Source organism: Anser brachyrhynchus (assembly GCF_964034855.1).
Source record: "Anser brachyrhynchus genome assembly, chromosome: 4".
Lineage (NCBI taxonomy): Eukaryota > Metazoa > Chordata > Aves > Anseriformes > Anatidae > Anser > Anser brachyrhynchus.
Window position 1 is genome coordinate 40,245,189 of NC_137698.1, and position 20,301 is coordinate 40,265,489.

The 20,301-nt window shown below is 38.3% G+C and overlaps 2 protein-coding genes across 2 annotated transcripts in view; one reads left to right on the plus strand and one right to left on the minus strand.

Annotated features, from left to right (window-relative positions):
* LOC308194886 (uncharacterized protein) overlaps nucleotides 1-20,301 on the minus strand; it is a 705,306-nt gene that overhangs the window by 619,602 nt on the left and 65,403 nt on the right. The window lies entirely within an intron of this gene.
* The window catches only part of LOC308194887 (uncharacterized protein), a 139,645-nt gene continuing 131,863 nt past the window's right edge, over nucleotides 12,520-20,301 (plus strand). Inside the window, exon 1 of the mRNA XM_080591436.1 lies at nucleotides 12,520-18,075. Within this exon, the coding sequence (XP_080447562.1) occupies nucleotides 16,727-18,075 (1,349 nt within the window). The 5' untranslated portion in view covers nucleotides 12,520-16,726. The remainder of the gene's footprint in view (nucleotides 18,076-20,301) is intronic.

A 20,301-nucleotide genomic window follows, 5' to 3' on the forward strand; every position in this document is an offset into this window, starting at 1 on the left:
CACAGATATTGATATGTATATGATTATATATATGATATGTATATCAATATGTGTATATAAATATATAAATATTGTTTCTAAATATAAATATATAATAGATATATATAGATATATATGATAGATATATATAGATATACATGTATAGATATATATAAATAGATATATAAATATATCTAAATATAAATGAAAGCATTTTAAAAATGTATATATTACATCTTTATGTTTGTTGCTACATGAACATCTTCATGAAAGCTTTAGCAAAATATCTGTTTTTGGACTCTGATCCTCCACCGTCATAACTTTTTAGTGTATTTGAAAGTCATTAAAACTACTGTATTCACATTTAAACCAGGCATAAACTTCCAATTAAAGTACAAAACATTTAGGTAGTCTGCATCAATAAAAAATGATAAGGAGGGGAAAAAAAAGCATGGCTTTAATTATTTCTTGTTAAAATGAAAAAAGAACATAAACAATGTCTTGAATGTACCTTCTCAAATAATCACATCTGGATTTCAGCTTCTGAGATGGCTTAATTCTGAATCTTTTCTTTATTTCTCTTTAAAATATTGCTAGAACCCTAATTTCCATTTGACTCTTTGCTAACTAACTCCTTAAGCTTTCTACTTCTGTCAGATTACAACGATATCATTAAGTAATGCAAGTTCATGTCTTATTAGTAGACAATCCTGTTGACCTTTGTTTCCCCATGTCTCATCTTGCATTGAATGCTAATGCTGCCAGTCCTACTTTTCTTTATCTAGGCTTTTAGCTCTTCACCTCTAAAAAACAAGCCCAGAAAACAATAAGATCTTTGGCACCCTGATCTCACCTTGAATCTGTGGTTTTCCAAGGTGGGCTAAAGGGTAATGATCATCATGGTTTTTATTCCTCTCTTATTTATATTTGCATTCTATTATTTTAGTTCAAATTAATCTTCTCTTTTTGAAAAGACTTCAAAGTGTAAAGGCACAAGTAGTTTGTGCTCTTGTGGCCATTGACTTATGGTTGTGTTTAATCAGACAGGAGAATTACTTTTTAAGTCCCACTATTCTTCTGTCTTATCACCTGGTCCATTCTGTGACTTTAATATTAAAGTCCTTCTGTGCAAATAATATGGTCATAGATATATTAGCCTTTGATGTTAATACTTGATGCTAGTGCACATGTGTGTTTCTCCTCCTGTGCAAGACCTACCTTGACCTGCCTTTAATATGCAAGTGTTTGACCCCCAGCCAGTAACATGTAAAGCCCTGAAACACAAAGGTCTAAGAAACAACACCAATCACCATATAAACCTCAGTAAAACAAGCTGGGGGGGGGGTGGGGGGTGGGGGGTGGAGAGAAGGTAGCAAAGTTAAGACCAATATATATATTTTTTTTTCTAGGCAAAATGGTCATGAGCAAGCTTTCACCAAGTATATGTTGTATTGTCCTTTCATTTCAAACCAATGAAAGAACAAAAGGCATCATCTGTCATGGGGGTGAAATGCTGCCTGCTGTCTCAAAACCTCATTTTTCATCTTCAGTGAGGAAAACTGAAATTAATGCTGTCAATAAGATATAAAATATTGTAAGTCCAAGTTGCGGATCTCGATATAGACATTCACCTAAATATATGATGGAGGAAATTAGAACTCAGCTAGCTCGGTAGTTATGTACATATGAGAAGCTGTATCATAATTACAAAGGAAAGTAATTCCACACACTGAAATCTCCCGTTCCAACAGAAGAGTCATTTGCATTGGAATAGTGGAGACAGATATTTTACTTGCTTTGGGCTGTTCTTGAGCCAGCCAATATACAAATGCTATAAAAAGATTTACATTTCTGGATAAAATAAAATTGCCTATAGAATTTCTTATAGCCAATAAGTAGCCATGAGCCGTTAAAAATTGTTTAGTCAATACCCATAAAGAAATTTGCCATTTTTGTTATAGATGGTGTCTGTATACAAAGATTCTTACACATATATACCTTATTTCTGTAGATATCTTTTAAAACCTCATAGGAAACCACAGAATTTCACAATGATCTTGTGTTGTTTTTTATCTATAAAATAACCTTTGATAAATTAAATTTTCTATACCTGGACACTTGTGAAAATTAGTTTTGTATCTAACCTAATCTTATTCCTCTAAAGAACATTTTTCCATCAAGTGTTCCCTATTCATTCTAGTTATCTAGAAATAGACATCCTGCAATGCAGAGCTGATGGCTGGGCATGGGTTTTTACATGCTGTAAATATCAGCCCCCCTGGGTTGCTGACAACTACTTGAGGACAGAGGCCCAAAAAACAGAAACAGCCTGCTCCTAAACAAGTATGCATTGTTTTCTGTGCAGCAGAAGACAGAAGCTCATTTTGCTTTCTTATGGTGTGTCACAGAAATTTTAATAGTGACACCTATATGACACAGAATGAGATTTTCTCAAAATATTAGAACATGTCAACTGTGTAACAAAAATTTCATGTTGAAAATTGTGTTGTAAGCATGGACAGGATTTTCAAGAAGTGAAGAAGAAAGTGTTACAGTGAGGAATGATTTGAGGTGATTTTAATATATTCAGCCTCTCTTTCAGAGAGGAACTTTCTTATGTTAAATCAAGTAATTACTGAACTAATGAATTCCATTATGAGGCAGACAAATTCATCGTAAGTACATATCTTTGAGGTCTGACCTTTTTCAGAAATTAACTACTGATAGCAGGAGGACACCGATGTGACAGAATAGGCTTAGAATAATGTGATATAGGCTTGGATTACTTTGTTTTCTACAGGTAGCAATATGAATAAATATGTATTTTTGTTCCATTTCTAAAATATCTTCCTTTAAACACAATCAAAAAATGAAGTAATCCAGGTAATATCAAGTCATCCAAATAAAGATTATCTGTATCTTTACTCTAGATAATTTATAGTTTTAAAGAGTTCAAAGATTTCTTCCAAGAATTAAACCATTTGAACAGTTTACTTCTGTTATATATATATTTAATCAAATGACAGAGTTAAATGAACTGTTGAAATTTGTTCTGAATTTATGGACACAATGTTGAGTTTAACTCATAATATTTTGAAATATAATAATATATATTTCATATATAAATATGAAATACCATTTTTTTCCTTCACAAAAATGATTTATTTTTACCAGCACTTCAGTGAAAGGTGTAAATGATTTTCTCCCCCCTATGCTCTTTTAATAATTGTGTTTGACTTCATCCGCAAAATAACAGTTTGATATCAGGTATAAAAACTTAATTTGTACTGTGCCAATGAATATGTGCAGTTAGATATTGAAGGTGTGAATCCACTCTTGAGAGACTGGAACGTTTGCAGATAGAGGTCATGAAATAAAGATCACAGAAAGGCAAGTAGGATCTTTCTTCTTTTATTGATTATGTGCATCGGCACCAGGCAGGCTTTAAAAATGTGTCTCTGTGTCTCTCAGACATGAGATGTGGTTTAATTAGCATCAGAAATGGTCAAACCCTCTGACAAACTTCTGTGATTGGCTTGTATGGATAAAGTTATAATTCTTCATTCACCTATGGGACTCAAGTCTACAGCTGGGTCCCTGTGCAGCTTTGCAGAAAATAAAAATGCAAGAAATAGAACAAATCTCTTAGCCAATCCACTAGAAATCCCAATAAAAAGGAAAGCAATTAAGGCTGTGAAGAAAGCTTAAAAATAAAAAATAAATAATTAAAAAAAAAAAAAAAGATGAAAGAAGAAGGAGGAAGGAATATGTGGTTTTGTTGTTCCTGGGGGCAGACCATGGTGACTAATGTCCCAAAGATGATCATGATGTCCCCAGTCATGTCATAAGATTAATTTATTTATCCTTGATGATAAGGAGTCAGAAAAGAGAGGAAACAAACCAGCAGTATCATCAGTAAATTCCATCAGATTGCACTCACAGAATGCTTCTCCCACTGTATCTCAGGATGAGAAGAGGAACCCTGAAATGAGGTGTTCTCCTTAACTCTCATATCCATTTTGCCTTTGTGCACAATAGAGATTGCCTTCTGAACAGGCTATAATACTTAACAGCAGTTGTGTTTTCTGCAATAGGTCATTGGCTCTTGAGAGGTGATGAGAATTATTTACATTCATGTAGCTCTTTGTGTGCATTTGGCCTATGGATCAGGAGAGATCCAGGAGAAAGGGATTGGGATGTGTGTGTGGGGGGGGGGGGGGGTGTTATCTCCGGTGCTTAGGAGAATAATCAGAAACATAGGTGTTTTCAGCATGAGGTGAAAAACAGAGAGAGATTGACCTGGAGGCGTATGTGGTTTAATGGAGGTCTTTATCTGTCCAGCAGGCTTATGTGGAAGAAAAAATGAAGTGTTGACTCTAGTTCTACTTTAATTGGTTATAAGAGTGGGGAAAAGTAAAAGGAGGGATACCAGGAACCTGTGGAGGAGGGAGCAGGTATGTATGATAAGTTATTATTCAGTCCACTGCTCCTAAAATATCAGAACAATTACTGAGATTGCAGTTGGTACTGTACTGTACAGCCCGGTTGATAATCAGAAGGATCAGGATCAACCTAGAAATGACCCGAGGAGTTACAAATATACTTCTGAACTGCTGGGTGAAAAGAAGTAAGAATCAAAAGCTTGTGAATCCAGTACTTTTATTTTGTTTCATTTTGAGTAGCTCAGTGGTTGAATGTTGCTTTCTGAATAATTTTTTTTTTTAGTTTGTGCAAGAAAGAAAAAAATCAAAATAATTAAAATTTAATCCAGCCCTTATCTATTTTTCCATGACTAAGCATTCCTTGACTTTAGGAAGTAAATAATCCTTCCTACCCTTGTAGCTGTTGTGAGTTGTTTTAGATTAATATTTTTTTATTTTTATGTGAAATTACTGCTTGATTGACAAACTGACACAGTTACTACTTTGCTTTTTTTTTTTTTTGGGACATAAGTGTGTCCTTCACTTATGAAATATAATTACATGATCATGGAAACTCCAGGAAAAATGTCATCCCAAGCGTTAAGATTGACTGTTAAACAAAAAAAACGGGCTTTCAATATTATAACCTCTGAGCAAAAATTAGCATGCCAGTTCTCTATGCAATCAAAGCGCACACAAAACACAAAGGATCAGGTTTTCAGCATGACAGATGTGTTATTGAGAAAATGGCCACTTTTGGCGTTGTGATTATTTGCTCAGATGTTTAATCTTCTCATGATAGCTAGGCTTGCAGAAATTAGTTGTAAGGCTGTTAGTATGCGCCTGAGTATGATAGTGTCATGAGGCTTGTGCTCATTTATCTAAGAAGTGAAACGGTGGCTGGTTGAATCCATTGCCCTGACAATGAGGCAGCACCCAGAGATATAAGGGAGTCAGTCTGTTGAGCTCCTCACGCCAAATGGGCCAGACCTAATCACAGAGACTGGAGGGCATGTTTACACTACCCAGCGCAGCATGACACAGAAGCTTTGCAGTAAGTAGCTCAGGCTCTGAGCCACATTCATGCAGATGTATTGCTTCTGGTTTGAGCACTAGATTAACCACAGCTAGGTCAATGAGGTGCTGTAGAGCATATTTTCTGAGGTGTGGTGCTTCTGAAGCCAAATATGCCCTCTACCCCCTTTGCAAAACAGGTATTGGAAGGAACTAAAAAATCCCTAACTCCAAGAATCTGAAAATGATGAAAAAATGTTGGTTTTTTTTTTGGCACTGGAGTGTACCTGCCAAGTTGGTCAGATTATGATAATGCTAGTATAAGGAGCAGGACTTGCTCTCTCCACTTGGATTGGAAGTGCCTTTAGACTTTTTTCAAAATAGCTATAGATTTTTTTTATTTTTTTTTTTAGTTAGGTTTGGTTTGGCTTTGAAAGCCATTCAGACACACCAGCTCAGATCATTTCAATACTAGAAATTCATTTTCATGTGTTTCTTAATGTAGCCATCCCCTTAGGGAGAGGTCCTCCTTTCTTAGCTGCCTCCCACTCTGGTATGGTCCCTGAGTAGGGTACTACAAGATACCTGACTTTTTTTTTTTCCTCCCTACACATGGAGTGATCTTCTATGGCTTTGGGTCAGGATGTTTGGAATAGTTTTAGTTTTTCTTCTCTTTACACATGTATTGTGACACTTGTGACATAAATACCAGGATGGACTTGTCAGCAGACCTAGGTTAGTGTAGCCCCATCTCTCAGTATAGACACAGTGTGTTCTGGAGAGATCCCTGTCTCAGCACCCACAGAGGCAGCATTGAATACTGTGCAGTGCTTTTAGCAAATAAATAAATTAAAATGTTTGCATCAAAATAAAATCTTTCCATTTGCACCCTAACTATTGGCATATAAAAGTAATTTTGTCTTAATTCACTAATTGAATTCCCTCAGTTCTAAAGCAAATTTACCAAGTAAAAGTGCAAGGATGTAAAGCAATAGTCTAGAGAATCTGCATGGTCCTACACATCAAAGTAAAATATCATTTACATAAATATGAGATGAAATGGGTCAGTCACATAATAACTTTTCTAGTATAAAATGGTATCAATACAATATGTGTTGCACAGTATGTAAATTAGTTGCTGTTCCCATAGTTCATATTTAATTCACATCATGTTATCTCTGGCCATTAAATAATATTCATAAGCATCAATTAAATGAAATAAAGAGTATGGCTAATCTGTAACTTTTTAATTATGCATTTTAAGTTTGCCTCCAGTAACTGTATGCTTAAAAAATACTGTGGAATAAAACATGCATCTCAGATAGAGAGATATGCAATATTTCCACAAATTCTAATGAAGTGTCTTCACGTTAGGAGTCAAGCAGTGCAAATCACAGCAATGAGATATATTTCTGGTAAACACATAAAGTGATGTATGTAATAAATACATAGACTGCTTATATATATATATAAACTATTTTCAGGTGATTAAATATAATCTCAAATATTTCTCAAATAACTCCTGAATATTTTAGTCTTTATTTATCTTTGGATATAACTTCATGTGTATGTATACTATATATATACATATATATATAATACTGAGCTTGATTTGTTATCATGTTTTGGTCTAATAATATTTATTTTGCTGTTATATCTATGTTATATATATGCTGCTGTTATATATATGTTACTACAGAATTACTGAGAGGAGCTGATTCAGGTCCTTGGCATCTTGGAATAGTGGTACATCTCAAAGACATATCACATTTCAGAAATACTAGAGTGGTTAACTTCCAGAAATAGATGTAGTAACATAAAGTAAATAGTGGCTGCATGTGCCGCCATTGTTTGGTACCTCAGTCAGTTGTTTCTGACATAGAGAATTTCTCAGTAATAGTTTTTCACTTGTAGTCTGCAAATTAAGTTTTGACTCAGAACTATTGTAATCAAGTTGCTTTTTGTTGTTGTTGTTTTATTAAGTTTGTTCACATTTCCAAATTCCAGAAAATCTGTTCGTGCAAATTGTCCAGATGCCTCAGAGACAGGGGTTACCTTTTCTGATGTTCGCAGTACGTTAATATGAAGGATAGAAAAGACAAGAATATCTGGACAGAAAAGATTAATATCTAACCCTGATAAGGTCACAAACTGTGATTCTTTTTTTCTTTTTTTTTTTTTAAGACAACTTTCAGGAGAAACATTCAGAATAAAGGTTTTATAGAGAAAATGATATTTAATCTCAGTATTACTAATCCAGGAAATTAAATAGTGGAAACTCACCTGGTTGATGGAGAAATAGCTGTCCTTCTGCATGCTGGCATATGACAACAAACTGGGAGCCCAGCCAAGATGACAGATCAGAATAATGAAGTACCAGATTTGCTGCACCCATAAGGCATCATGGCAGAACACCAAAATGGCAAAAAATACCAAGTTTTGTCTGTTTAATTTGTTTCATGAGATGCCATTCTTTTTCCAAGTTAGTGAAAATCATGTATTTAAATGTAAAGACTATTCACAGGTAGATATTTATTTTTAATGAAAATCGAGGGTGAAATACTTTGAGCAGAACCAGTTTATTACTTATCTAATGGTATTCCTGTAAATTTATGTTTTAATCCATTCATCTGCTAATCTTATACCAAATTCTCAAAATAATAATAATAATAAATAAAGAAAGAAAGTGGTAATTGAACCAATCACATTCTAGGAAGGAAGGAGCATTTGTTCTGCAGTCGAACCTAAAACTTTAGGTGAAATTTAGATAATTTATCATGGAAAAATCTCTGTAAAATCACCAAGTTTCTCTTTTTCTGTTTGCAGTCTTTTATTCTAATGCATATCAACAAACGTGACAGATTTAGGAATTTCTTTAGCTGAGTGAGAATTCTAATTAATAATGGTCTCAAAAATAACAAATACAACATGAACAAATATAGTTCAAATATGTTTAATGCTTAGTTTAATTGTTATTCTGTTTTGGTAATCATTTATCTTCTCCTAAATATAAAATTTTATACCATTAATGAATGGCTTTCATCTAATTTCTGTAATTTTACATTCTACATATTGTTAATTATTTTCAGTGAACACTTTATGAGAGAATATTACTATCTGCATCTCAATCTCAAAATAAATAAATAAATCCTGCTGTGGGGAAAGTTGTTATATATGGAATCTAAGTATTGCATTTGCAATATGATGTGAAATAATATGAATCTGAAAAAGATTTGAGTGTATTCATTACTTGCAAAATTAGGAAAAGGAATGCGCTTTTTAGATCACACATTTTAATGAGAAAAAAATACTTTAAAAATTTTGAAACAGATTGTTCCTAATAATATATCTTAGGCTCTAAGAATTACTTTGACTATTCTTTTTTTCCTATGTATATATATACACTTGTGTGTATACACACCTATATACATAAGATAGCAAGCAAAATATTTACATGTATACACACTCGTGTATGTATTTTTTGTATATATTTTTAGGGTGAGACTAATTGATTCCACAGAATTCCCTTTGAAGTGACTCGTCATCTGCCTGACTCAGGTGGCCTGTCTGTCTGTCTCATTTATGTGTTAAATAAAGGCATGCAACTCAATTCTTTTTTTAAAGCAATTAATATCTTGTACTATTTATGTAGTGACAAATACCAAAAATAATTAAATAAATAAAATACATAGCAGATATGATGGTCCTTACCTATAATCCAAGGTTAAAAGCAATATGAACCAAAACAAAAAGCCTGTGAACCACTGACATGCTTTTATTTTGATACACAGCAGATTTTTTTCCTCCTCTCTAGTTTCTCCGTTAAGTTTATTTTAAGAGAAATGTAAGGATTATATTTTAAAGGTACAAACATCAGTATTTATTTTTTGTGTTACACTCCAGATACAGATATGTTCATAGGATTCTGCATTTCACCATACATCTTGGAATTTAAAGAAGCTCGAAGAAACCTATATATTACAACCCAAGCAATATGTAAGTGGTAAGCTGGAGAAGCTCTTGCCTGTAAAACCTAGGAGAGTTTTTCCTGCATACTTTTGCTTTCACCTTGAAGATGCATTTAAATAAGTCTTTGCTATAGTAGCAGTGTTCAGGTCATGACCTGCTATTGTTAAGGTTGCATAATAGCTTTCCTTAGTTGCTCTTTAATTTCAGTAAACCTCACCACGCAGACTGAAAGTCCTCTGTTCTCTACCTGGGGCTGAATTTTAATGGAAAGTTTGAGCAAAACCAGTTGTGCCATTTGTCAGTGAGGGGAGAATTAGAAAATACACAGTTCTCTTTGTTGCAAAATTATTGCATCTGACCTTTTCTATTTTACATTTTTTTTTTTTGGTCTTTTGTTTGAACAGAAATGCAATAATCTAGAAGTGACTTCCTTTTTGCTAGCTGCTAACATGAAATTATAGCTGAATTTTAAAAGATGCTGAATTCTATTCCTGAGGATTACTTCTCAGTTTCTGCACTTCACAGTCCTTTTATAGTGTGAACTCGTGTGTTTTTAGCTATGAGGAAAAGCACTGGGAGGGTGATGGTCTTGTCAGAAAAGCAATGAAGCAAAAATCAAGATAGTTGGATTTAGTTTCTAATGAGGCTGTACATGTCTTGAATGGTCAAGCTGCTTAGGGGCAGATTTTCAAAAGCACCTGAAGGCTTTCCAAGTGCAACTCTTTTGCTTTCTGGAAAGCAAAAATCCCATTTTTCTTCTCTCTGCATAATTTCAAGGTATTTTAGTACCTTTCGAGGAAGATGGGCATGTAATAGACACTTTCACAAATTCCATTGAAATTACTTTGTAAAAACAGCAATGATAATGCTTTTTTTCCTTCCTTCCTCTATCTCACTCCTTTATATAGGAAGCTGTCTTTTATTGTATTTGCTTAGTGCAATGAAGCTGGAAGCCGAATGGTTATCTGTTAAATAGTCATGACAATACTATGAAAAACCTACATTTCCTACTCTTTTTTACAGCTTGGAGGAACTGGGTCACAAATGTAAGTGAATAAGTTGCCCAAGGACACCAAATGTGAGTAAGCTGATCAGGGTCACAAGAGGAATAGGTGGCTAAGTATTTCCACAGATCACTGAAATGCAGCAATGAAGTAAAAATAAGGAACTGCATTCATAATTGACTTGACTTAAATCATGGGTTTAAAGCTCCATTTAGGGAAACATTTAAAAATGTTCCCAAGTCCTGTCACTGGCAGAGCTGCATTGAAGTTCAAGTCTTCACTGGGACTACATCTTTCATTTAAAATGAAATATGAATTAAAGACTACTTTTTGTATAAAATTCTTAATCTCCAAAAGTAAAACTTTTGATACCTTATGGGTAGCTGAAAGCGGTTTGGCATATGTGAAATGTTATGCAATTTCAGCTTCAGTAGTCATTATTGGCTCTGCTCCTGCATGTGCAAAAATACTTATAAATGCACACTGATAAAATAATACAGTGTTGCAGATACAAAACCAAAACCCAGATGAGCTTCTCCTAAGTTATTGACTGCAGAGTATCAGTTACCTTCCTAGTATTAAAAATAAGAAATATGAATAACTATTAATTTATTTTTTTCTACATAACAGGAATGTAAATTTAATTTTGATTAGTTCTGACATCGCCTGTTAATTAATAATCATGATAAGGTTAGGTCCATAGATATTGGATCTTGCTGTTCTATATCATATCCTTGTCATTTGAAATCTTTCTGTTTTTACATATGCATTATTGCAAGCTTTATTCAGGGATTTCCAGAGGCATTTTCAAGTGTGTAAATGTGTAACAGTTCTGAAGTGTTAACAGAGTATCTTCTGGCTTTGAATTGTTTCAATGAAAGAAATACCTCTGGTACCTTTGAATCCATTGTTAGTGAATTGACATTCAGATGATTGTTCAGGTGAGGAGATGGTATACAATACATTTCAATGCTGAGAAGTAATTACGAAAACTCACAGTAAGCTATCAGAAATTTTCTAAATTTATCTTGCAAGGTCTAAGCAATTACTAATATAGTGATTGAAACAACTATAGAAATATATGCATTTAGACAACTTTTTTTTTTTTCATGCAATTTAAGCAACAAGGTATGATGTTTCTCATGCTGTTACTTTCATTTTTGTTTGAGAATTTGCTGTGAACACTCTTAGTATTTTCTAGGTTTAGGAAAACTGTGGGTTGGTATGTAGAATTCTCTTATTTAAAATATGGGACATGCTGCTTTTCCTTCTGGTTCAAGCTGTCAGGTCTGGGGAGGGGTGAGGATATCTTTTTTGAGAAGTGTTACTAACACGCATTATAAGCCACTGGTATGCTAAATGCTTGCAGTGCTGTAACAAGATGCTCCATGATGCACTGCTAGCCCTGCATTTCTTCAGGCACCTGATGAATATATGAAGGAGTTTGAACGGGTCTTTCATTCCACAGGAGACAGACAGGTTTAGAGCTGGATGGGTTTAAGGTCCTGGTCCTGGCCAGGTACTGTGTTCTTCGTAACACTATGTGAAGATCATCACATCATGGGAGGCCTGGCTGTTTGAACTGTCTTATAACAGCTCTTTTAGACATAAACAGCATGGGTATCTAGGACTGACTTCTTCAGTCAGCTGGCTTTTTAAGAAATCACATCTTGTTCAGGGGGATCACTACAAGATCTATTTAATCACAGGTTAGAGAAATTAAACTTTAGAAAAATCAAACTTTTGGCACGTCCATGAGGGGGGCAGGAGACCCCAGGTAGTACTAATAGACAGGATTTGGATGGATATAACTTATGTCCCAAATCAGTGCACTGAGAAAGTTATGATCTTTGTGAAGTGACTGTCCTGGACCAGTCACTTGTATTTCTTGACCTTAAGAAATTATCTGCATGTCTGTCTGACTACTGCCTCTCAATATAAAAGCTGGTTACTTACAGATAAATATTTAAGCTCTCTTCAGTCGTCCAAATGACTCATATCCAGCCCCGTCTCTTCTGAGCAGAATGCTAGATTATATAAAAATTGTTGCTGGGGTGTGCAAAGATCCTTCTTGCTGTCATTTTTCTCTCTGAACACCCTGGATTATGAAAATGAAGCAAATAAGTTCAAACAAATGTCTTAATGCACGTATTTCTTTTATTATATTCTATTTGCATATTAAGACTATATAATCTTTATACTAGTCCGAAGCGTTGTGTGCAAAGTAGAATTAGGATAAAATAGGAACTTTTCAAATATTATTCCTATCCTTGGATACAAACAAGGATAATATTTTTTTTCCTGCAAATGAATCCCAACTTGGCGAAAAATACAAAGGGATTCCTTAAAAAAATATAACTGTTGGCTGCTTTTTTGGTTTCTTTGTTTTTGTTTCTGAGGAATGTTTGCACCTTTAAGTCATTCTTTACAGTAATGAAGTACTTCCTCACTGTGCCATTATAAGTTATGATACAGATCCAGCTGAGTCCTTGGAATTGAGTGTAAATTTAGTCTTAAAGTTTCTTGGGACCGTAGAACTTAATGAATAGGAAATTTATAAATGATTGTATTCTGTTGAAGCAGTATGCTTGTAAGCTCTTCATTCTGAATACTATCCCTTGAGCATCACCTCAAGAAATCCTTCGGGGGTGATGAATAATGCACCAGAGTGAACAGAAGCTGAATTTGGAGAGAAGTCAGGATGTTTCTGATCTCTTTGGAAGGAGACAATGTCATTATACTAAGTGAATGCCAAAGTAATCTATGAAGTGGAAATTGCAAGATAAAGCTAAGGGGTTTACTTTTAATCCTTCATCCACATACTTTAGACCCTTTAGGAAGATCGTGCTAGTTTTACAGAATGTTGTATTAAAAATAAATATATTAATAGAAGATATTAAAAATCACTGTGGCTTTAGGTAATGTTTTTAATGTTCAGCTCTGTTTGACACATCTGTCTGGAGCCATGGGAAAATTGCAAATTAAAAAGATCCACATGATATGCACACCCCAGTGTCTGGGAGAGACTAGTCATTTGGGTAGGTCTTTTTTTTTTTTTTCGTGTGTGTGTCTGTGTGCTTTGACCCAAATAGCTTATTTTTTTCCTTTGATTTAGAACATAGCAGAAGTTATTTGCTATTTGCAGATCAGGTTATTTGGGTCAAAACACCAGAGTAGGCCTAAAGTATCCTTTTTTTTTTGGGTAGAGGGGAGGGGTACATCATCTCTCTTCATCTCTGTTCTGCTTTACTGCAGTTCCACGTTACAGCATTAGTGACCTGCCCCAACTACTTGATTCCAGCACAGCCAAACCCCATCTGGGTCATAGTATAGGTAGAATAAATAAGAGTCCTTGTGTGTGTGCATGTGTGGCTGGTGCTTCACTTTTCAAACAGAATTAAACATTAGTTGCTGAAGAACATGAGATGCATATAATGCACACAGTCTTTGATAAGCTATTTGATGCAGCATTTCTTAAGTGAAAACACAATTCAAAAATTATATTGGATGAGGACTCTGCCATTAGGCAATGACAAGTAAAGGATAATGATCAAAAAGTACTGTAGCTAGCAGAGAGCTGCAGGAATCATTGCTTAGTCCAGCCATCCTTAACATCTGCAAAAGAGCAGGAACAGCATATTTCTACTACGGAGTGGATAGTTAGTGGGGAAATGTTGAAAATACCCATAAGATAAAGAGAGAGGGTTGAAGTGGATCCAGGAAGAGAAAAGATGCAATCTACTGGTTAGAAAATTATCTGAAACAAGGATAATGTGGGGAAAAGTGATAATGGTATAAACTTCAGAAGAGCAAAAGGGAACAGAATAGATGGGCCTCTGCATGTCAGCGTAATCGACAAAAACCATTTGGGCTTTACACATGTAGAATTAATAAACTAGGTAAAAACTATAGTGAGAGCATATACAATACATACACACCATCCAAATTTACTTTGGGTCAGGAGTTTGACTATTCTTGTAGCTCAACAGGGGATCACAGAAGGGTACATCTCTCTGGAGAAGGCTTCTGTGTTGGATTTGGTCCTGGAAGTAGGTGTGATCTTTCAGTCTGGCAAAACATTGTGATGTACGCCACAACAAGGAGTGTCTTGTAGTTCTCTCTGAATGCTTTCCTCTCCTTTGCAGTCTTCATCACTGTACCACAAGTAACATCCAAGCAGGAGGTTTAAATCTACTGCTGATCCTTCACAACTGTGTTCCTCATAGGGGAACCAAATCCAGGACATTATTATTATTGTTGTTGTTGTTGTTATTATTATTACAAATGCTGTTTATCTGTGATTTAAATATACGAGGAGTAGATATGAAGTGACACTCCGATGCATCTCTGGTTAGTTGAGATTTCTGGATTTAGGCTGAAGTCAGTTCCCTTGTCTATCCATTTCTTAATGATGTTACACGTAATCACGCAGCAATTGTATGTGAATTTTTATAGACCTTCATAGCATCTGCATTCTGCAGGGTATACAGGCTGTTTTAGCTTTGCTTTTGAAGGGAACAAATAAAAAAAGGGGGGGGGGGGCGATCTTTTTAGTGAAATATAACACTTCAATCAAAATAAACTGTGGCCCTCCCTCCCTCCTTCCTTCTTTCTCCTGGAATCTACTTCCTTCCCAGTCCACAAATTCCCAATGGCAAGTGGGAATGTTCCTCTCTTTATTTCATTATGTTGCGATATTAGCAAAGTGAGTGGCCATTTAGCCAGCCTTTGCTCAATAGACCTCAGAATGCTCTTTTGTTGTTCCATTGCTCTTGTTCATATCTTCTGATACCTGAAATAGGGCCTTATTAGCTTATAGCTACATGGCTGTATAGCACCATGTTTAATAAGGAAAACACTGGTTCCAGCTGCAGTGTTTTGGCATCAGGCATGGGACAATTCTCTCGGGCAGGAGCCATACCTAAAGCGAACGTTGTCAGAGAATGCATCCAAAGGCTTCGTAAATGCACTTAAGCTACGGAGAACAGTTGCTGAGCAGCATGCAAACTTCTGCTTAACAGCAAACAAATAATGTGGATTTCGAGAAAAAATATATTTTTTTTTCTGAGGAACCAAGGCAAAGTTTTACTTATATCAAAGCCCAACGGGGATATTTGGCATTCACTCTTCATAAGATTTAGATGTTTAAAATTTTAGTTTTATAACTAAACAACAAAATGTGTGTATTTAAACTACATCTCTGCCATGTAATATTGCTAATTTGCTCAGTTATGAAAATCTAAGGTGTCAAGATCTAAGAGAAATATTGCAATGAAATGAAACGGAAAAAGAAAAAATACATGCAAAACCCTACTACTATCCATAGATTAAAATATGGTTGAGCAAATAGCTCCACAAAAATAATGGATTTTTACACAAATTCTTGTAATGTTGCTTTCACATCCCAAATGAATGCTACTTACTATGTAAGAGTTTGCTGTGTAATTCAGTGTGTGATGAAATCACCTGCAATGGTATTTTTAGAGGCAGCTGTTTCACATGCATTTCCATTAGAAAGAACAAAGTGTTCAGGATTAAGATGAGAGTGCTCTTTAGTGGCCTAAATAGGTGGCTCATTCAACTCTTCAAACTGTCGATATGCCAGATATTTATATGTAGTGTTCCCATTAAACATTTTAATCAAGAAAAACTACTGTAATAGCACAAAATGGGTGAGCACAAATTGGGTGAGGATGAGGTAGGAAGCCTACCCAGGAGGATGCCTGAGGTGAGGAAGTTGACTCCACGCCTCAGGACTGCCTCCACCAAGAAAGAAAGAAGGGTGATTGTTGTGGGCGACTCCCTCCTCAGGGGAACGGAGGGCCCTATTTTTCGGCCCGACCCCACACATAGGGAAATCTGCTGCCTCCCTGGGGCCAGGGTCAGAGACATTACCAGGAAGCTTCCAAACCTGGTTCGCCCCTCTGACTATTACCCGCTTTTGATAGTCCAGGCTGGCAGCGACGATGTTGAAAAGAGAAGCCTTAAGGCTATCAAACAGGACTATAGGGGGCTGGGACGATTGGTGGAGGGAGCGGGAGTGCAAGTGGTGTTTTCGTCCATCCCTACGGGGGAAGGGAGAGGCACAGAGAGGACATGGAAAGCTCGCGTGGTTAATAGGTGGCTCAGAGGCTGGTGCCAGCACAGAAATTTTGTTTTTTTTCACCATGGGGAGCTTTACTCGGCACCCGGCCTGATGGCCCCAGACGGGTCCCTATCTCCAAGGGGAAAACGGATCCTAGGCCAGGAGCTGGCGGGGCTCATAGAGAGCGCTTTAAACTAGGTAAGAAGGGGGACGGGGCTCAAACAAGGCTTGTTGGAGCTGTGCCGGGGGAAACAATGACTAGGCCGGGGAAGAAGGCGATGGCCCAGCTGAAGTGCATCTACACTAATGCACGCAGCATGGGTAACAAACAGGAGGAGCTGGAAGCCATCGTGCAGCAGGCAGGCTACGACTTGGTTGCCATCACGGAGACGTGGTGGGACCGCTCCCACGACTGGAGTGCTGCAATGCCTGGATATCGGCTCTTCAGGAGGGACAGGCAGCACAGAGGGGGTGGTGGCGTGGCTCTCTACATCAGAGAATCTTTTGATGTTGTGGAACTCCAGGCTGGGAATGATAAGGTTGAAACCCTGTGGGTTAGGATCCGAGGGAAGGCCGGCAAGGCTAGCATCCTGGTCGGGGTCTGTTATAGACCGCCGAACCAGGATGAGGAGACGGATGAGGAGTTTTATAGGCAACTGACAGAAGTTGCAAAATCGTCGGCGCTTGTCCTCGTGGGGGACTTCAACTTCCCGGACATATCCTGGAAACACAACACGGCACAGAGAAAGCAGTCTAGGAGGTTTCTGGAGAGCGTGGGAGATAGCTTCCTGACGCAGCTGGTCAGTGAACCTACCAGGGGTGGTGCCCCGCTAGACCTTCTCTTCACAAACAGAGAAGGACTGGTGGGAGATGTGGTGGTCGGAAACTGTCTTGGGCAGAGTGACCACGAAATGGTAGAGTTCTCTATTCTTGGTGAGGCCAGGAAGGGGACCAGTAAAACTGCTGTCTTGGACTTCCGGAGGGCTGACTTTGAGCTGCTCAGGACGCTGGTTGGCCGAGTCCCTTGGGAGGCGGTTCTGAAGGGCAGAGGAGTCCAGGAAGGCTGGGCGCTCCTCAGGAAGGAAATCGTGATGGCACAGGAGCGGTCCGTCCCCACGTGTCCAAAGACGAGCCGGCGTGGAAGAAGACCGGCCTGGCTCAACAGAGAGTTGCGGCTTGTGCTTAGCAGAAAAAAGAGGGTTTATAATCTTTGGAGAAAAGGGCGGGCCACTGAGGAGGACTACAAGGATGTAGCGAGGCTGTGCAGGGAGAAAATTAGAAAGGCCAAAGCTCATCTGGAGCTCAACCTGGCTACTGCCGTTAAAGACAACAAAAAATCCTTTTACAAATATATCAACGCGAAACGGAGGACTAAGGAGAATCTCCATCCTTTACTGGATGCGAGGGGAAACCTAGTTACTAAGGATGAGGAAAAGGCTGAGGTGCTTAATGCCGCCTTTGCCTCAGTCTTTAGCGGCAATACCGGTTGTTCTCCGGATACCCAGTGCCTTGAGCTGGTGGAAGGGGATGGGGAGCAGGATGTGGCCTTCGCTATCCATGAGGAAATGGTTGGCGACCTGCTACGGAGCTTGGATGTGCGCAAGTCGATGGGGCCGGATGGGATGCACCCGAGGGTACTGAAAGAACTGGCGGAGGAGCTGGGCGAGGCACTTTCCATCATTTATCGGCAGTCCTGGCTATCGGGGGAGGTCCCAGTTGACTGGCGGCTAGCCAATGTGACGCCCATCTATAAGAAGGGCCGCAGGGCAGATCCGGGGAACTATAGGCCTGTCAGTTTGACCTCAGTGCCAGGAAAGCTCATGGAGCAGATTATCTTGAGGGTCATCACGCGGCACTTGCAGGGCAAGCAGGTGATCAGGCCCAGTCAGCATGGGTTTATGAAAGGCAGGTCCTGCTTGACGAACCTGATCTCCTTCTACGACCAAGTGACGCGCTTGGTGGATGAGGGAAAGGCTGTGGATGTGGTTTACCTTGACCTCAGTAAGGCTTTTGACACCGTTCCCCACAACATTCTCCTCAAGAAACTGGCTGCTCGGGGCTTGGACTGGCGTACGCTTCGCTGGGTTAGAAACTGGCTGGATGGCCGGGCCCAGAGAGTTGTGGTGAATGGAGTCAAATCTGGTTGGAGGCCGGTCACTAGTGGTGTCCCCCAGGGCTCGGTACTGGGGCCGGTCCTCTTTAATATCTTTATCGATGATCTGGATGAGGGCGTCCAGTGCACCCTCAGTAAGTTTGCAGATGACACCAAGCTAAGTGCGTGTGTCGATCTGCTCGAGGGCAGGAAGGCTCTGCAGGAGGATCTGGATAGGCTGGAGCGATGGGCTGAGGTCAACTGTATGAAGTTCAACAAGGCCAAGTGCCGGGTCCTGCACCTGGGGCGCAACAACCCCAAGCAGAGCTACAGGCTGGGAGATGAGTGGCTGGAAAGCTGCCTGGCCGAGAGGGACCTGGGAGTATTGGTTGATAGTCGGCTGAATATGAGCCAGCAGTGTGCCCAGGTGGCCAAGAAGGCCAACGGCATCCTGGCCTGCATAAGAAGCAGTGTGGCCAGCAGGTCTAGGGAAGTGATTGTGCCCCTGTACTCGGCTCTGGTGAGGCCGCACCTCGAGTACTGTGTTCAGTTTTGGGCCCCTCGCTACAGGAAGGACATGGACGTGCTCGAGCGAGTCCAGAGAAGGGCGACCAAGCTGGTGAGGGGTCTGGAGAACAAGTCTTACGAGGAGCGGCTGAGGGAGCTGGGCTTGTTCAGCCTGGAGAAGAGGAGGCTCAGGGGCGACCTTATCGCTCTCTACAGTTACCTTAAAGGAGGCTGTAGAGAGGTGGGGGTTGGTCTGTTCTCCTACGTGCCTGGTGACAGGACGAGGGGGAATGGGCGAAAGTTGCGACAGGGGAGTTTTAGGTTGGATGTTAGGAAGTACTTCTTTACCGAAAGGGTTATTAAGCATTGGAACGGGCTGCCCAGGGAGGTGGTGGAGTCACCATCCCTGGAGGTCTTTAAAAGACGTTTAGATGTAGAGCTTAGCGATATGGTTTAGTGGAGTACTTAGTGTTAGGTCGGAGGTTGGACTCGATGATCTTGAGGTCTCTTCCAACCTAGAAATCTGTGGTACTGTGAAAATTGGGCATATAATTAAAACAGCAAAATTTCATATTTTCTCTTTCATCTAACTGTACTAATTCTCTAATAAATTTCATAAAGTTGATTCGTAATTCTGCTTTGGCATTCTGACAAAAGAACAGAATTCTTTGCGAGTGTTTGCCTAATTTCCATTTTTCAAACCTAATTTCAATTTTTATTGCTTCATTTTGAATATACTGATTAAAGTAATGCTAAGTCTTGCAAAGCTTTGCCAAAGAAAATGAAAGAATGAGATTATGTATATTTAATTAGCTACTGTTCTTGTTTAGGAACAACTTATTTTTCTTTTAAGGTTGATTTTTTAATCAAGTAAACTCTACACATAACTCATTAGTCAACCCTATGACAAATGGGGTGGGGGGCAAAATAACATTTTTGTATTTAAAACATTTTCAATTAAATAAGTTTACATCATTTAAAGAGAAATCAGTGAGCATACTTATAACCAGAAGCCCTCTGTCTTCCTTAAGTATCCACAAGATCTGTATTTAGATCTTGTACTGATCTGGAATTGGCTTCATCATTGCTACTTCCAGGTAACAGGTTTCTAGAGAAACAAAGAATGAGACATGGCAACACCAGAAAGAAGATAATAAAAGCAATCAGTAGAGTTTAACCCCTGCTATTCCTGAGCATTCGTTTCAGTTAAAAATATCATTTTCAGTATGG